This window comes from Marmota flaviventris, chromosome 7, assembly GCF_047511675.1.
Source record: "Marmota flaviventris isolate mMarFla1 chromosome 7, mMarFla1.hap1, whole genome shotgun sequence".
NCBI lineage: Eukaryota > Metazoa > Chordata > Mammalia > Rodentia > Sciuridae > Marmota > Marmota flaviventris.
In genome coordinates, this window is record NC_092504.1 from 83,232,423 (window position 1) to 83,250,402 (window position 17,980).

Genomic DNA, 17,980 nt, shown 5'->3' on the forward strand with positions numbered 1-17,980 from the left:
GTATGTAATGTGATGTGTCAAGAACAAATAAATGGGAGTACACTACATTCTGGCTATGATGATCAGTAACATTCTTGGAATGAAAAGGAGAAAGATATCAAAGCTTGTGATTAACTTCAAAACAAGATATTTAATCTTTTTTCTTTATATTCATATTTCAATGATACCATTTTATTCAGAGGTAATCCTTCCCAGAGAATGTCATTAGCTAGCCTGTCAGCTCACAGCTAACCAGAAATCACCTTGAACTGATTTGCATCAACCTTGTATTTAATACTGAGGATTTTAAAAACCTGTTTGAGTTTTTCTTCAATGAATTGGAGAATTAATTCTGGAAGGCTGAGGTAGCTTGAAAACAATTACATCTTTTTTATATGCTATTTTCAATTAATAAAAATAATAACATGAAAAAGTGATTTGTTATTTATCTCGTAGCTTTTCTTTCAGCATAGTTTGTCTTTTCTATAAATTGAGAATTGAATCTAGAGACTAAATCAGATTCATGTTCAATATTTAAGGAAAATTACTTCAAAAGGGGCTTGTCAGCTTCTGTAAGATCCAGCTGTCTTTGTGTGATATTAGCAGCTGTTAATGATCAATGCCTAAACCCATTAATTCATTAGGGTTTGTGAAACTATGTCATAATTCTTTCTCCATTCATTAGCTGCAATAAATCTATGAAAAGAAATTTCTCTACTATTAGGTTACTCGGTGCTACAGTTTATTTAAAAAAGATGAAATAAATGCTTACTTATCTTTAGCAGCTAGTTTTCAAAATGCAGTTCTGGTTAACATGCATCCTCCAACTGTGGACAATTATTTTCCTTTTGTGTTTATTATCTTTAAGAGATAACGAATTTAAAAATAGTCATATATTTAAATCCATTGAGAATTTATTGATTATTTGGGCATTATTGATGCTCAAATTATTTTGACTTCAACAGAAGGAACCTGTTTATTTTACTACAAATAACAAAATGTTCCAAGTTCATCTTATAATTTTGTGGCCTAGGACTGGATTTGGCTACTTTGTAAGGATCCTGGCTCCTGCTTCAAGGCATGGCATTTCGTGGCCACAAACTATGCTGTAGGGGATGCTCATGGGTCCCTGTGAAATATACTATTAATATTAGTGTCGCTTCTTTCTGGCCTGAACCGCCATCTTCCAGTAATTTGCCAAAATGATGAACACATAGGGAAAGAGGAGAGGAACCCGGTATATGTTCTCTAGGCCTTTTAGAAAACACAGAGTTATTCCTTTGGCCACATATATGCAAATCTACAAGAAGGGTGATATTGTAGACATCAAGGGAATGGGTACTGTTCCAAAAGGAATGCTCCACAAATGTTATCATGGCAAAACTGGGAGAGTCTACAATGTTACCCAGCATGCTGTTGGCATTGTTGTGAATAAGCAAGTTAAGGGCAAGATTCTTGCCAAGAGAATTAATGTGCGTATTGAGCATATTATGCACTCTAAGAGCCGAAACAGCTTCCTGGAACGTATGAAGGAAAATGATCAGAAAAAGAAGGAAGCCAAAGAGAAAGGTACCTGGGTTCAGGTGAAGCGCCTGCCTGCTCCCCCCCACCCCCCACACACAGAGAAGCACATTTTGTGAGAACAAATGGAAAGGAGCCTGAACTACTGGAACCTATTCCCTATGAATTCATGTCATAATAAATGTAAAAAAAATTAAAATTAAAATAATAAAGGCCCGTGTACTATAAAATGCTTTTTTAATTGAAAAAAAAAATATTAGTGTCACTCTTGGTCCTTTCATCTCAAACAGGAACAATTATTTTTGTGTTTCATACTTATATCTCCTTTCTCCCATGCTGAGAGATCTCAGTTGTACTATGGACAAGTACGAGCTTGCATGAGTTATTTGTCAAAGCTCCATGATACCAACATCACTTTATTAGAATAACCATGTGGATGTGATTACTGTAAGAATACAAATTCTATTCTAATTCTTATTGTTTTAAATATATGTTACATATGTAGGTACAGAGAAGTTATTTTGTTTCTAAGGGCTTGGGTGTTGCATTCCTATGTGATTATAAATATGTGATTATATCAATTGGATACACATTTGTGTTCCTTTATAATTTTGATTTTTTAATATTTATAGATTTCTCTCAAAAAATCAATATAAAATTTATTTATTGAAAATTTTTTTCTATATTTTATATTTATATTATGTGGGATTCATTATGCCATATTTGTATATGTACTTAATTTGATCAATTTCATTCATCAGTACTTTCTCTTTCCCTTCCTCCTTCTAATCTGCTTTCTCTATTCTACATATTTCCCTTCTATAATAAAAATAATTTTATCAATAGATTATAATCACATATATTAGAGGTATTTACTCTGGTATATATGTACTTGTAGAAAGCATAATTTGAAAGTTTTCATTCCCCAATACTTTCCCATGCCCTCTCCTCTTCCCTCTCTCTTGATTTCCTTCCTCTACCCTATTGGTCTCCCTTCTAGAGAATGGATTTCTAAAAAATTATGTAAGATAGTTGCATGTTTCTAAACAAACCAGGAATAGTCAATTACAGCTTGCTTTTATCTCTGCCTTCCATTTTATTGCATCAATCTCATTATAGGTGACTTTTTCAAAACTGCTTCTGACTTATTGTTATACATTTTAGAACAAATACATTTATATATTTACATATTGGTTACATATAACATAATGGGATTTGGCAAATAAGCAATTTGTATATTTCTCAGTGTCACTGAAAACATTATATACAAATGTTGGTGGATATATACATATGAATGGATGGATGTGTTATTACACACTGCATACTTTTGTATACATTGATTTTTTTCCTCTAAAAGATAGTGATCTATAGTAATACAGAGAGACAATTAGCATGTGTTAGATTTAGCTTTGTAAGATAGCGTCAATATTATTTCTACTAATAAATGAGTTATTCTATTTGCACATATTTATGTAATTTCTATAAATTGAGTCTTGTCAAATCATGAACATAGGTGTGCACGTGTGCACAGACACACACATGCAAACACACGCATGCACACTTTTATCAATGCATTTGTTTCCTTTTCACTTCTTGCTGAATTTGTATTCTACTACTAACAGGTTTTTTTTTTTCCCCACTAGATTTTCTCTCTGTATAATCTGTCCAATCTGGATGTAGTAACTCTCAGTTATTTCCAGGATTCATATACCCAAATCTTTGGCCACTATAAACTTTATAGTGAATCCCTTTGACTCACCTGTCAAATGAAATACAGGTAAAATTATTTCCAGCTTCAGTAGTTCTTGTAAAGTTGGCTGGCACTCAGTGACGTGGTATTCTTTTCTAGGGGACTCACACCCCCTGAAGCTTTCCCTTATTTCTTTTCCTACAGATGCTGAAACTGCCTGAGTCTTTTACTGAGGGAACTTTGATCCTGTCTACACATTTTGTGGTGTTCATTTACGGGCTCATTCTCTTACTTGAATTTTAAATGTGACCCATGATTTTTAGTTTCTCTAAACTAATTACTGTTAATTTATGGGAATTTTAAAAAGGAGTACTGTTGCCACCAGAATGTTAGAATAATTTTTTTTATAACTTAATTTTTAATGGGGAAAATAAAATCACCTGCTAAAACACATGCTTAACAGGGTTTGAAAATAAATAACCACAAGTCATTTATGATAACATAATATTGATATTAGAGGTGTGGTCCCTTGGGGAATTTTAATTTGTTGAATGTGTGATTTAATGAATGGGTGTTAAGCCAGGTGGGTTTCCCTGTCTCTCCTTTACTGCAGAAGATCAGGGAGATTTGGGCTTCTCACTGTCTTTGATGGCATTCATCATTCCTTCTTTTTCCATATTCTTACCCTTTTCCCCAGCCTTCCCCTGTCTCTATAGTTAAGAACAAATCTAATTGTAATGATTTTCCTAGCCAATAACTCTATAAAGATACTAAGGCGAGGCAATAACAAACATGGGAAAGTTGGAAAGGTTATTGGACTTTGTAAAATTTATTGTTGCCTTGCCTGTTTATAGTTTCTCAGTCCCCTATGACATGGTAATTGAAAATCCAGTTTGACTTCTTTCATTCACTCAACAAATAGCAATTGAAAAGGGGTTGCATATCAGCCGCTCTACTTGATTCTAGACTCACTAAATGTTAGTCTATTTTAGGTACATGAGGTTTTGAGTTCTGATTTTATCTTCACTTTCTGATTTTAGCTTCTGAAGCAATTGAAGTCAAAACATTAACAGAGAAAAACTCACCTGTGAACTTACCTCAGATGTTTCATTTGATGACTTATGTACTCCACCAGGTCATTCTCTCCTTCTCTAGTTGCTCTCTTCACATATTCCTCCCTACTCTGAATTTATTTCTTCTAAAGTATTCATAGGCTACTGAAGTAGGTGTGATATTGATCGGTTTTGTTGTTGAATATCTAAATCAATGATGATGACTCAGACTGACACTGATCAGAATTATGAGGATCCTAACTTTGGCCTTCAGCTATTAAAAGAGAGTTCTTCAGATCATTTTTTAAAAATTTATTCTGAAAATATTTTTCAAGCATGGACAGTGTTCCAGATACTAAATTTATGCCCAGAGTTACACTAAAAAGAAGCCTATGATCACAGAGAACATTCCAAAGAGAAAGGCATATACATACAGATGTAGATGCACACACACATAACAGGATAGCAAGAAAAATTAACACAATTCCACACTGCTGGACTGCATATAGAAATTTTAAAAGATAAAATTATATCATTTAGAGTTTGCTTTAGATTTATAGATTCAAATTCTGATCCACAAATTAGCAGTCATGAATACAATTCAAAATTCACCTCATGTGTGACAACACAAATTAGTAATCATATTCCAATTATAAATCCATCCATAATCTCTGTCATCCCTGTTGGTACATTTTTTTTCATTGACCTTGATATAACTTCTCTTGACTGCATTTCCTGGGATCACTACATTTTAGTGATTTTCTGTTACAGATTATGTTCTCTTCTCTAATTTTCCCGTGTGGAAGGAACATTAATGACTACTATCCTTAGAAAGGAGAAGCAGCCCTGGAATCACAGTGTTATTGATATTAATTAAAGAATTCTGTTCCCCTTCTCATGAAAGCTCTTGTAACACAAACATTCTTTCTCTTCTTCCCCCATTTTCCCCTTTCTCTCTTAAAACACAGCACAGTTTATCAAGATAAATAATATATAAAAGTTGTTTCCTATAATGTATTTTATTTAACTTTTGCTTTTTATTTCATCTATATTATTGCTGATGAAAAATTATCAATATGAAAATAAACAATTATGAAGGATATCATATAATTGCATTCCTTATTGAATACCAGTGTCATGTTTGAGAATTTTCTTACTATCTAAAACCATTTCATCTTAATATATTTACATATAAGACCATCTTTAGATGTCAAGCACTTAGGAGGTAAATTACTCGTATACTATTAAGTGCTGTCTATACTGGTTCTCTAAATTTAGAAATGATACACACTAGACAAAAACCCAGGGTAGAATGTTGGTTTTGACATCTGTCTATTATGTAACCTTGGAAATGTTATTAATCTTCTTTTGCAAAATATTCCTTAGGAAAGATTCTATTATCAGTCTACTAAAATAACTATATGAAATTCTTTATTTTAAAATACTTTATAAATCATACTTACTTGCTATTGATAGTTTTCTTTCCTCATGTATTTATACTGGTTTGATCATAGTAAACATATATATGCATACTTATAATTACTTTGCTTAAAATTACACAAAATATACTTTATATTAAATATATATTAACAACTAAATCACTATATTAAACATGAATAATTTATAACTATAAAATATTATGATCTGGGATGTTTTAATATTAAAATAATAGGCACCTGGCATTGCAAATATCTGCTACAGGAAAAGCTATATTAAGAAATATCATATAGTAAACAACTTAGAGAAAATTTTCTAAGCAGATGAAAATATCGTTCTCATTTGAGAAGTACAATTTTTATGATAAAAACACAATTAACATTTAGTTTTAGTAATTCTTATTTAATTAAGACTATTATGTCTTAATAAATAATCATAGAAAGAAAGAAATCTAATCACTTATTTGAATCTTTGTTTCCAAAGACAACTACTCAAAAGCTTACAGTTCCAATTATCTTGTCCTGCATAAGGTGGTAAAAGATAAATCCAAGTTATGCTCTCATTATCTTTCTGTATCCTTACTGGTAATGACATTTTCCATTGTAAGCAGAATTCTATAATTGACTTTCATAGAATGGATTAGATTTTTTTCACTAACACACTTATTATGCAACTGACAAAGGAGACACTGGGCAGGGAGTTATAAATCAACATGGTATTTCTATGGTCATATATAAGTGATATATTTGCATTATGTTTGGATTATCACATGCATACACACATATGTGGGATACTTCTACTCCTTAACTAGAAGCTCAGAAGGAACAAATATAGAATGAAAATCAGCCAATTAAGGCCTTCATTATGTTCTCTTAAAGCTAAAATTATGCTACTGTATTTTAAAGAATATGCATGACATCTATTTTAATATTTAAATTGAGTGGTGACTACAAATTATTTTCAAAATACATGACACTTTTTTTCTGCTTACCTCTTGTATAATTTCTACTTCCCCTTGTCCATACAATCCCTGCCTTTCATAGTGTTCTCTCTGTTCTATTCTTGAAGAATCAGCTTGTAACCTATGACCATGTTGACTTTGTCTATCACTTCAACTACAGCCTTTAATGTTTCATAATCCTGTAAGGTTTTCTGTTCTGTTTCTTCACATAAAATTACTACCTGTTGAAATTTATTTCTTTTGTTACTTTAATTGTAAGTTATACACAATCTTATTTCTACCACAAATTTGAAAGTTCTTAAATACTATCATTTAACAGGATGATGTTAACTCTATGATAAACAAATCAAAGCTTCAAGTAACTAAAATGACAAGATAATGACTGAAAATTTTACTGTTTTCTGCAACTGAAAGTAGTAGAATTTGGGAACATTAAAAGTTAAAACCATTGATCATTGATGCTCCCTATATTTGAGAATAAAATTGCACAGTTTCATAACTGCTATATCATGTTTCAAAATAGCTAGAAGAAAGCATTGAGTATGTTCTCACCACAGAGAAATGAGAAATGTTACAATTGATGGATATGCTAATTGCCCTAATTTGATAATTACACAACATATGGATAAGTCTAAACTTCCTACCATACCCCATGAACATGTACAATTATTGTGTCAATTAAAAATGAAATAAAACTTAGAAAAGTAAATATTGTTTTTATATTTTATCCCAGATTAGGGCATTTTTTTAGAAGTAGCAGACTTTTGAATTCTGAGTATTTTTCTATATAATATTACTACGTTAACACTTCAAATATGATTCAAAATGTTGAAAAGATTTAGTAATTGTTACATAATATTGTAACATTATTTTAATCTTCACCCCATTGCTAAGTGAGTCATTCCTACCAGAGGCTGTGGGTACAGCCAAACACAAAGAGCTGGATTGCAATTTGTTGGTCAAATTCACTCAGAGTTTGAGGAAAGGAAAACATTATAAAACACACAGAGCCATTTATTTTAGATTTACACTAAAAAGCAGAGTAAAAATCCAGTTGATGTGCATATTTGGGGAAGAAACAAGGTGGTATAATTTAAATAATAAAGACATGAAAAACAGGCGTAGTGGGAAAGAAGAAGGAAGAAAAGAAGGAGGAGGAGGAGAATAAGGAGAAGGTGGCAGAAGGAGGAGGAAGAGGAGGAGGAGGTGGTGGAGGAGGAGGAGGAGGAGAAATTATCATGTAGTATAATGCAAAAGAACAGAAAAAAAGTGCTAGGAATTGTGAAAAGATAACCATCAGACTTTCTAGTGCCCCTGGTTCCTGTTGGAGAAATTGTGTGAATGATTTTATGGGTTGTCAGGAGACTGAAACCTGACACTCAAGAATCAGCAGGAACTGTGTCAATAATAATATCCCTATAATAAGAAGGTTTTAGAGGTAGGGATCTCCTCCTCTAGAGCACAGTGACGAGGGCACTTTTGATTCTGCCATTGGAGGCCCTTCCTATTTTACCATATATCAAGGCAGTACACAATATTGAGTCTCAACTTCAGGACCAAAATTTAATTAATATATAAATATCAGAGCACAATTAATTTAATATTGAGCTTTTAAGTTGTTCACAGTTGTCAAAAGTTTTAAGCAATTCATCAACTAACATATTGAGAATAATCTTATTTTCTAATTTAAATAAATCCTAAACTGGTGCTTTGAAATTATATTTCTTATTACATAAGAAACATAATTTTAAGTGCTTTTTAAGTGTTATTCAAAAGCTACACACACACACAAAAAAAAAAAAAAAAACTGATGAAACAACCTGCTGCTGGTAGTTTTTTTTTTTTTTAATGCAGCTTTTCAACAGTATGTTCTCTAATGAGTATTATCATTTAATACATGACAAACGAGTCAATCCTAACTGATGAAAAAATTCTGTATTATTAAAAAAATTGATTTGGGGGAAGAAAAATCAAAAGAGAGTTCCTACTCCACCCAATGAATCAAATAATAGGTGGATTAAAATGTTGAATATTAAAAATAAGAACACAAAAGAAAACATTGTAATCAACATGATGAAGAAATAGTTTTTCAAAATCAAAGATATATTTATCTATTCAAAATGGCAAAATTTTGCATTAAGAATAAAGTTAATTGACATTAGGATCCTTAAAACTTCTATGTATAAATTGACAAAGGTAATATTATGAAAAAAAAATTTAAATTAGATAATAAATGGCAAAAAGATTTGAAAAAGACAGGTAACACTTTGCTTGTAGTCAAGGAAATACAAATTGACAGGAAACATTTGCTTACAACATTAATAGTATTTATAGAGGCAAGAATTATGCAAGTTGTTGAGGAAAACATCAAGAAAGTAGTCTAGCAAATATTCAGCACTGGAGATTAACCACAATTTCACTGAAAAACTAAATCTGAAGCAAGATAAGAAAACAATGAATGTAATACAAGATATTCTTTTCTACTCACATTTTTTTTTCAGATTGTACCTTGTGAGCATTTTGATTTTTAACTGGAGAATTAATTTTTTATCTGCATATTGGGAAGCAGATTGCATACCTTAGAACAGGAAAAACTTTGTGGTCTTCCAGACCATCATAAATATTTACATATATATTCACATATTTACTGATTCTATAAAGTCACTATATAGTTTCAAAATCTATTTGAAAATTTCCAATTTCCAAGGATGGGGAGCTCAACATTTTATAATAGATGGGACTCCATTCGTTATTTTATCTTGAGTCTTCTATTACAGGTGTTCCTAATTCTGCTTTCTAGAGATAGCAAAATTAATTTCTGATGTTCCTGGTCTTCAGCCCTAACCTTAAGTCCTCTTTAGGAAAACAAATTTAACAAAATGTGCTATGCGACATTTTCTGTTTTGTTGAGGACTCCAGGCATTAAAGGATGAAACATTCTAAAGAGTGAGTGTCCGATGACAGGTGGACTGTTAGGCCCTTTCTTATTTCTAGATTGTAAACTGAAAGAGAAAAATCTAAGGAGATACTAGAAAGCAGGATACATCAGAGATGGGATGAAGACATTGTAAGAGAAAGGATTAATTCAGCTGGTCACATTGGCTGCAGTTGTTTAACCAGCTCTTACAGGATATGATATCATGCTTTCTTAATATTCTTGTAGCTCTTTTCTGAATTACCCACCCTTTCTAAGTGAAAACATGAAACCTACTATTTACCTCATGTAACATTGTTCTTACAGAAACATGACCTGGTTTTATATTCATCCCTAATGACATATTATTCATTTTCTCTTACACCCATTTTTTAAATATTGAGATCTTTCCAAACAACTAAATTGATTTATTTATGTACCTCTCTTTAAAAATGCTGATGTGATTACTTTCAACTGTACGAATAGGGTTCTATTTTATCACCTTCTTACCTTTTTGAATTGATGTTTTGGCTAGAATCCCTGACCATGGGATAAAAAGAAAATGTTCCAATTTTAGTGTTTTTCCCAGAGTCTGACTTGCCTGCTTGAATTTCCTTCCTTCTTTATTCCATAATGCAGGATACTGTGACCTATAGTTTCTGACTAACCGACATTGAAAGTAAGTATTTTTGTGTAGGTCAGAATAAACTCAAACTACTCCGTTTCTTTTGTCACTTCTTCTTCTGTGTAAGACCATCATCTGAAAATATCATTAAGAATTTATTAGGTGTTCAGCATTAACATAATAAAACTTATGATTCTGATCATACCCTATTTTGTACTTTCATATTTTAATTTATGTTAGAAAAGTGTTCCTGGTATTTTGTGGCTAACCAGTAATTCCTAATGGATGTCTACAAATGTGTCACTTCCCTTTCTCTCTCCATATGTAAGTATTCAAAGTACTTGTCTTCAGTATTCTGATATTGAATTTTCACACAAAAATATAGCTACATTATTGTCTCTTTTAATTGCATAAAATAAAGCAGTAATAACAAAAACAAATACAATCAGGTAAAATGTATTTATTTAGTTCTTTTTCAGAGAAAAAAATTTAAGCATACTTTGTGCTTTTTTATCCATGGTTTATCACAAAATCATTCTCCACTCCCAACTACAGATTTTCCACTACATTTCTTGCAATGTCCATTTGATTGTGAACTAACTTTCCTACACTTTCAACCTTTCCACGGAATGCCTTTCCCTTAACTTGCCTTTGTTGAAAACTGAATCTCTAAGGGACACCATTTTCTCTATAGCCCTTTCTATAACTAAATGTATCCAGCCCAATAGGTGAATTCACCATTCTTCTAATTGCTTACTGCTGCTCCAAATATTACTGGTACTTTTACTAAGCACATTTGGTTGTTCCCATTCCTAATTTGAGCATCTGTCTGATTGGCCACATGGACCTCCACCTATTTCTTTGTTGCCTAAACTTCCAAATCATACCACAGAAATTTAATTTCTCTCACAGTTTTCCCGTATCCCAATTCCCGTTTTTACCCTAAACATCAACTTACAAGTCAACTTCAAAGTAGAACCTGGACCAGTCTCTTTACAATTACCTTGGAAGATAACAGTTTTCCAATTCTAAATTAAATGAGTTTTAAATGTGCATGTTTAGCCCTCCTGGTTATTCTTATTTTTAAATATGTTCAAGACCCATTACCTTAAGTTCTCAGTTCTCTGACAATATGAGTTCTAATATGCTCATCTTCTCTCTCCTACTGCCTACATTTAGAGCATCAATCTCAGTGAGAGATTCCATCCACCTACTCTGACTTAAAGTCTTTTTCCCACCTTGCTTTTATAAACCATCTCATAATATCTTTCTACCTTTTATGATATGTGTCGTAGAGATTTTTAGTCAATAATAACTCTTGTTGCCATCTGAATGTGTCTCTGTTTTACTCAGCTTTTGCTTTGCCGTGACCAAATTACCTGACAAGATCAACTTAGAACAGAAAAAGTTTATTTGGGGTTCATAGTTTCAAAGGTGTCAGTTCATGGTGGCCAACTCCAGTGCTCTGGGCCTAAGGCGATGCAGCACATCATGGAGAATGGGCCTTGCAGAGGAAAGCCACTTCCCTCACGGCAGCAAGGAAGGAGGTGGGAGAAGGGACTCCAGGGAAGATGATCTGATTCAGAGCTTGCTCCCAGTGACCCACCTTCTTCAGCCACACCCCACCTGCCTACAGTTATCACCCAGTCAATTCACTGAAACTAAGGTGACTGATTACGTTATGGCTCTTACAAGCTGATCATTTCCTCTTGAAATATTTCTTCATTAACAGGAGCTTTGGGGACCACCTCATATCCAAACCATAACATTCTGTCCATGACCTGCAAAAGTTCACTTTAATTTCACAATGCAAAATGCATTTAGTCCATCTCCAAGTGTTCTATAGTCCCAACAGCTTTAGCATTGCCTAAGTCCCAGAATTCTATAAGATTCAAGGCAAAATATTGGCTATGAGTCTCTATAAAACACATTACATATATAATGACACAGAGTAAACATTCCCATTCTGAAATGGAGGAATAGGAGCATAGAAAAGATGGAGGGGGCCAAAGCAAGATTGAAACCCAGCAGTGTAACAGTTCCCCTAACCCCACATCTAGGACATAGCTGTGAGATGTGTTCTTCAAAGGGCTTAGGCAGTTCTGCCCCTTTGCCCTTGTTGGTTTCAGGGTGCATGGTCTTTCCTTTGGCTTTGACCTCCCCACAGTGAGCAGCTTTTCTCTACAGGTTACTGTCATCTCTTAATTCCCTGGGTTTCCATTCCAGCTTCAGCTTCACCTTTGCAGTTTCTCACATTGCCCTCTCAGAGGCAGCCCACAGGGATTCTAATCCTGCTACACTTTGCTTGACCTCACAGGCCTTCCTTTGAATTCTTGGTGGAAGCCCCCATGACCCCTTAACTTTAGCATCCTGTATTCTTGCAAAACCAGTACCACGTGGATAAAGCCAACGTCTGCTGCCAGATTGCACAAGAGTTGGGTCCCCTGGAAACAAGACTGCATTGACCCCAGTGCCTTCATGGCTCAGCATTGGTGAAACAACTTTTTAGGTAGCCAAGCAGAGCACCTCCCCAATCATCTTTTTTTTCAGAAGAATTTTCTCTTCTGGGGCCCGTGGTGGGTGTAGTCTCCCAAATTCCTGTGATGCTCTCCAGGCATCTTTCCTATTGTCTCTAGGCAAACTAGTTAGCATCTCTTTATGGGTCTGTAATCCTTTCAACAAATACATAGCCACTTTTCTGGCCAAAACACAAGTTTTTAAAACACTTCAGCTCTGCTTTCTGATCTCATTTCTCACAGTAAACTTGACTAAAAGCCACCAGCTATGTCCATGCCACTAACAGAATACTGTGCTATCTTGAAATTTCCTCCACCAGATAATTTATTTGTTACTTTTAAATGCAGCCTCACACAGAGTCTCAAAAAATGGGGAAAATATAGGCAAGTTCTTTGCTGAAATATAATATGGTGGCTGCCAGTTCAGTCACCAAAAGAGCTCTCATTTCCCTCAAGAGCACAGTCTACATTTCTATTAGCATTCCAATAGTTCCCATCAGAATCACCCATTAAACTCTGCTTACAATAGGCATAAGTGTTTCCAGCTTGCATCTCTAAACTTCAAAATTCTTCCTGCAAACCAGCACCCAAGGCTTTTGAACCACATGGTCAGGTTAGTCATGAAAATGTCCCATTTCTTGGTACCAGCTTCTGTTTTAGTCAGCATTTACATCACCAAGACCAAAATACCCAACAAGAACAATTTAGAGCAGGATATGTTTGTTTGAGGCTCACAGTTTCAGAGGTCTCAGTCACTGATGGCCTACTCCAATGCTCTGATCCCAAGATGAGGCAGCTTATCATGGAAAATGGGCCTGGGGGAGAGGAAAGCCACTCACCCCATGGCAGGAAGAAAGCAGGGGGCAGGGGAAAGGGCCACAGGGAAGATGAAACCTTCAAGGACACAGCCCTAGTGACCCACTTCTTCCAGCCACACCCTCTCTGCCACCAGTTACTGCCCATTCAGTTCATTCAAACTAAGGTGACAGATTAGGTTATGGTTCTTATAATCTAATCATTTCCCCTCGGAATATTCCTGCATTAACAGGAGCTTTGGGGGGACACCTCATATTTAAACCATAACAGTCCCCTAAAATTCATGTCTTGGAAACTTAATCCCCAATGTAACATTGGGGAGAGGTGGGCCTAATGGAAGAGGGTAAAAAGGGCTTTTGAGGTCAGTTTTTCACCCCTGTCATGTGAATTCACAGAAAAAAACATCCTCACCAGATGCCTGGTGCTTTATCTTGGGCTGTCCAGCATCCAGAACTATGTAAAAAAAAAAAAAAAAAAAAAAAAATTCTGGTTTTCATAGATCACCTGTTCATCTTGTCTTAGGAATTCTGTTACACCTGGGGCGGGGGAAAGAAGAAGGATCAAGACACTGTTGGAGTTTGGATCTAAAATGTTCCCCAGACGCCATAGTGCTTGCCTATGGTTCTATTGGGAGCTCATGGAAACTTCCAGATGTAAGGCCAGATTGGAGGAAGTAGGTTCCTAGTGGTATGTCCTTGAAGATTGTCCCCTGTTTCCAGCCAATTTCTCTCTCTCTCTCATTTCTCAGTCACAATGAGATGAATACCTTTGCTGTATCACACAGTTTGTACCATGATGTTCTGTCTTGCCAGAGGCCCATAGCGATGAGACCAAGTTACCATGGGTTGAATCCTTTGAAACAATGAACCCAAATAAATCTTTCCCCTTTAAGTTGATTTTCTCAGGTATTTTGCACAGTGACAGAAATCTGGCAAATATAGACATCACTTTTTCTTTTACCGTGTGTGTGTGTGTGTGTGTGTGTGTACCAATGTGCACAATCAAATTAATATGACAATCTGTGGTGTCTATTGTTACAAATGAGTAAATAAGCTATTCTAAGATAATCACAGGACTGTGAAAGTGGGAGAAGAATATTGTGGCTTTGTAGTATATTTACTTAAGATTCTACTCATTTATTTTTCTTAAAGATAACATAATTATACTTTATAATTTCCTTGTATCATATGAAGAAAATAAAGGCCACATAGATGATATCTCTTAGCATAATATTTCCCAAACATTAAATATATCTAAATATGATTATATCTTTGTGTTTTCTTCTAAAATATAAAAGGAGGATGCACCATTTTCCTGTTCAAAACAAACTCTTCAACTGTGTTCTTAATCCCATCTCTGTCTCCTCTGGAATTTTTTTCTACTAACAAGTATCTCTTGCTCCTGTGTTTTGGGCCTACTCTATGGGATTCTTGGTCATAACCTACTAATATGCTCAATGCTTTTCTACCATAAAAGCCCGTCTTTATCCAAACATTGTTTTCTGGTTGAAGCTAATTATTTTATTTTCTTCCTTATTAACACTTCCTTAAACAGTAACATATTCTTGATTTTAATACTGCCTTTCATTGTATTTTGTGCTGGATAACTTATATGCGTGTTAAAGATCCACACTGCCCTATACAAATTACATCAATGAACTATCTGGTAAGATAACTTCCAATTAGGTTTTGGCCTTGGGAAATACATATAGAAGAATTGCCCAGGGAAAGTGAGATAAAGATGTCTGCTTCCCTGTAGGGTTGCTGTCCTTGAATTTGCTGCCCTGGAAGTATCTTGAAAGAATTTCTTACCTCTCTCAGGTGACACTCACTGTGCAGAATTATTCTTCTTCCAGTTCTAGTAAATATTCCTTCCTTATGACCTCAGGTTTATAAGTGTAACAAAGCCCTGCTTCTGGGCCCTATGCTACTGTATTACCCTTTGTGGTTTTTACATTCCCTGCCCTCATTTTTGTAAATCATCCTTTTATTAAATTCTCCTTCAGTTATCCTCATTTTAGTTTGGCATGTTTCCTGTGAGGATCATAACAAATACAATGCTGAAGTCTCACCCAAGGTCGTCTGGCTTCCACCACATTTTTGTAATAAAACTGTTTTTGCTAAGTGCTCCAAGTTCTTCCTAATTCCTATTCCCAATTAGTCTTTTTCATATCTTATTATAGTGACATTAAACATCACTTCATCTAGTGATACTCTCTTGAAACTTGCTATTTTCACAAATTAGACATGCAGCAGTCTTCCCGTTTCATGATATCTTCTTATCTCTTTCTTTGATTATTTTTTATTATTATCATATTTTAATATTTCCTCCTAAAATGTTACTTTCTCTGCTCCAGTAATGACCATTGCAATTTTTATTCTAAGTTTTCATATTTGTGAGTCTGCTCAGTAGACAAGAGTTTCAACAATTACATATAGACTAAAGGATTCCAAAGTTCTATTTGTGCAAACTTTTCTTCCCTGAGATTTAGATTTAATAATACTAAACTACCTATTAGTTAAGGCACCATTCCCTAGCAATTCTTGTCCAAAATTTACCTGAAACTCTGACTCAGGAATGGTATTATTATTATTATTATTATTGTTATTATTGTTTAGTATGCATAATGTAAGTATATATAATATAAGTGTAGGTTGGCTTAAGAGACCAGAAGCTGATAGTCCACAATGGCCATCTGCAGGCTGGAGTGCTGGAAGAACAGTAGCTTTGCAGTCCAAGAGGCTAAAGCCCCAAAATAAGAGGGACCAAGAGTGCTACCCTAGTAGAAGACTGATGGCTTCTGGAGAATCACTGTCTGAATCTTCTTTGGAAGAGTGAAGAACTGAGAGTCTGATATCCTCAGACAATTTCACCAGTAATCAACAACCTGTGAAAGAAGAATAAGAGCTTGCATCTGCTGCTACTTCCTTGTTCTTCCAATTTTTATACCATCCAAGCTATCATCCTATTGGTAGGTGCTGCCCACACTTAGGTAGGGTCTCCATTTCATTTGGCTATCCCTTATGCCAATCATTCTTACACACACCTTCATCGACACACCCATAATCCTCTTAAACCTTGGCATCTTTTAATCCAATCAAGTTGACAATTCAAATTAAGTGTTACAGGTGGCTAACCAAAAGAATTGAAAGGGAAATAGAGTTTTATTATTCTAGAACTACATAAAGGACTATTTTAGGAAAAAAAAGCACTCTAACACTTAATAACATGAATGGTAAAACACAAATATTATTTTTTAAGACAACAATACCAGTTCAATGGTAATATAAGTATTAGTATAAGTGACACCATAATGGAAAGGAATAAGCCCTACAGGAATAGTTTAACCTATAGATATTTTTGTAGAATTTTTAAAGTTCTCATCAATTATGTCATATCATATAAGCATAAACCTTGAATAAATATTTGTTTTTATTTTTAACTTGGATTAATATGTTTGAAAGTAAATAAAAATTTCAAACAGCACTTTAAATCATATCTCTGTACACTAAACCCTATTTCAGCACTGATGAATAATTATAAACCACAGATATATGAACCCTAGAAATGCAATACCTTCTTTTCATGTGGTAGCAAGCTAATGGTATTTTATGAAATAATTCTTTGATTACAAACATTATGAAGAACAATGACAGAGATGGAATTGTACTTGTAAGCTTGAATTCTCCCTTAAGGTTAAATTCTGTCAGGAACTCTCAATAATATTCTTTAAAGTTTGTATTTAAGTGTACATTTCATTTCCCTGTGTTCACAAGAAAAATATTATCAGAAAATAATATACCCTGGCTCCTCAAAGTCAGACATTCTCCAAGTGAGGCATTGAGCTAACAAGCAGGATCAGACTATCAAATCAGGCTAACTTGAGTCCTAGTCGGTGTTCTCACAGTAACACTTACCAAATAACAACAAGGCTGTTGGAAATCAGGAGGCTCAGAGGGAGCAGAGAATGTTTTAGGCTCTCAAGGCTGATCTCAGCTTGGATGTGGCACTCTGTCCAATCTGATGACATCCCAAAGGAAGACTGGTGAGATTTCTAACACAGTGGGGACAATCTAACTATGAAACGTGTTCATTTTATACACCAAGGCTTTCCTAACTCACATGCCATTCTGCAGGAGGTCACTTCTCACACATGCTGAGTTCTAATTAAAATATGTAATCTTCAGCCAGGGCTTCCTCATTCTCAGGGCCTATCTAAGAAGGTCTCTCTTCCTTCTGGCAAATCTAATCAGTTTATCTACCAGGAGATCCACGTGGCAAGATTAGACTAGGTCACCTGCATTCTGAATTTTTTTTTCTTCTTTCTTTCTTTCTTTCTTTTTTTTCCCCAGTAATGTAGATTGAACCCAGGGCATTTACACATATCAGGCAAGCACTCTACCCTGATCTACACACCCAGCTCAAAATTTGGAACTCAGTGGCATCTTTATTGTTATTTGTGTTGTTGC

The 17,980-nt window shown here is 34.4% G+C and overlaps 2 protein-coding genes across 2 annotated transcripts in view; both read left to right on the forward strand.

Annotated features, from left to right (window-relative positions):
- Window positions 1-17,980, forward strand: part of Ndst4 (N-deacetylase and N-sulfotransferase 4) — a 241,619-nt gene that overhangs the window by 39,062 nt on the left and 184,577 nt on the right. The gene's annotated exons all lie outside the window — the stretch shown is intronic.
- On the forward strand, window positions 1,221-1,619 carry LOC114092862 (large ribosomal subunit protein eL21-like). Its single transcript, XM_034636143.2, has one exon. It carries the CDS (start codon window positions 1,221-1,223, stop codon window positions 1,617-1,619), a length of 399 nt encoding a protein of 132 aa, XP_034492034.2.

What these genes read in the sequence shown, in the direction of transcription:
- LOC114092862 (XM_034636143.2), top strand. Translation starts at nt 1,221, where the DNA reads ATGTTCTCTAGGCCTTTTAGAAAACACAGAGTTATTCCTTTGGCCACA.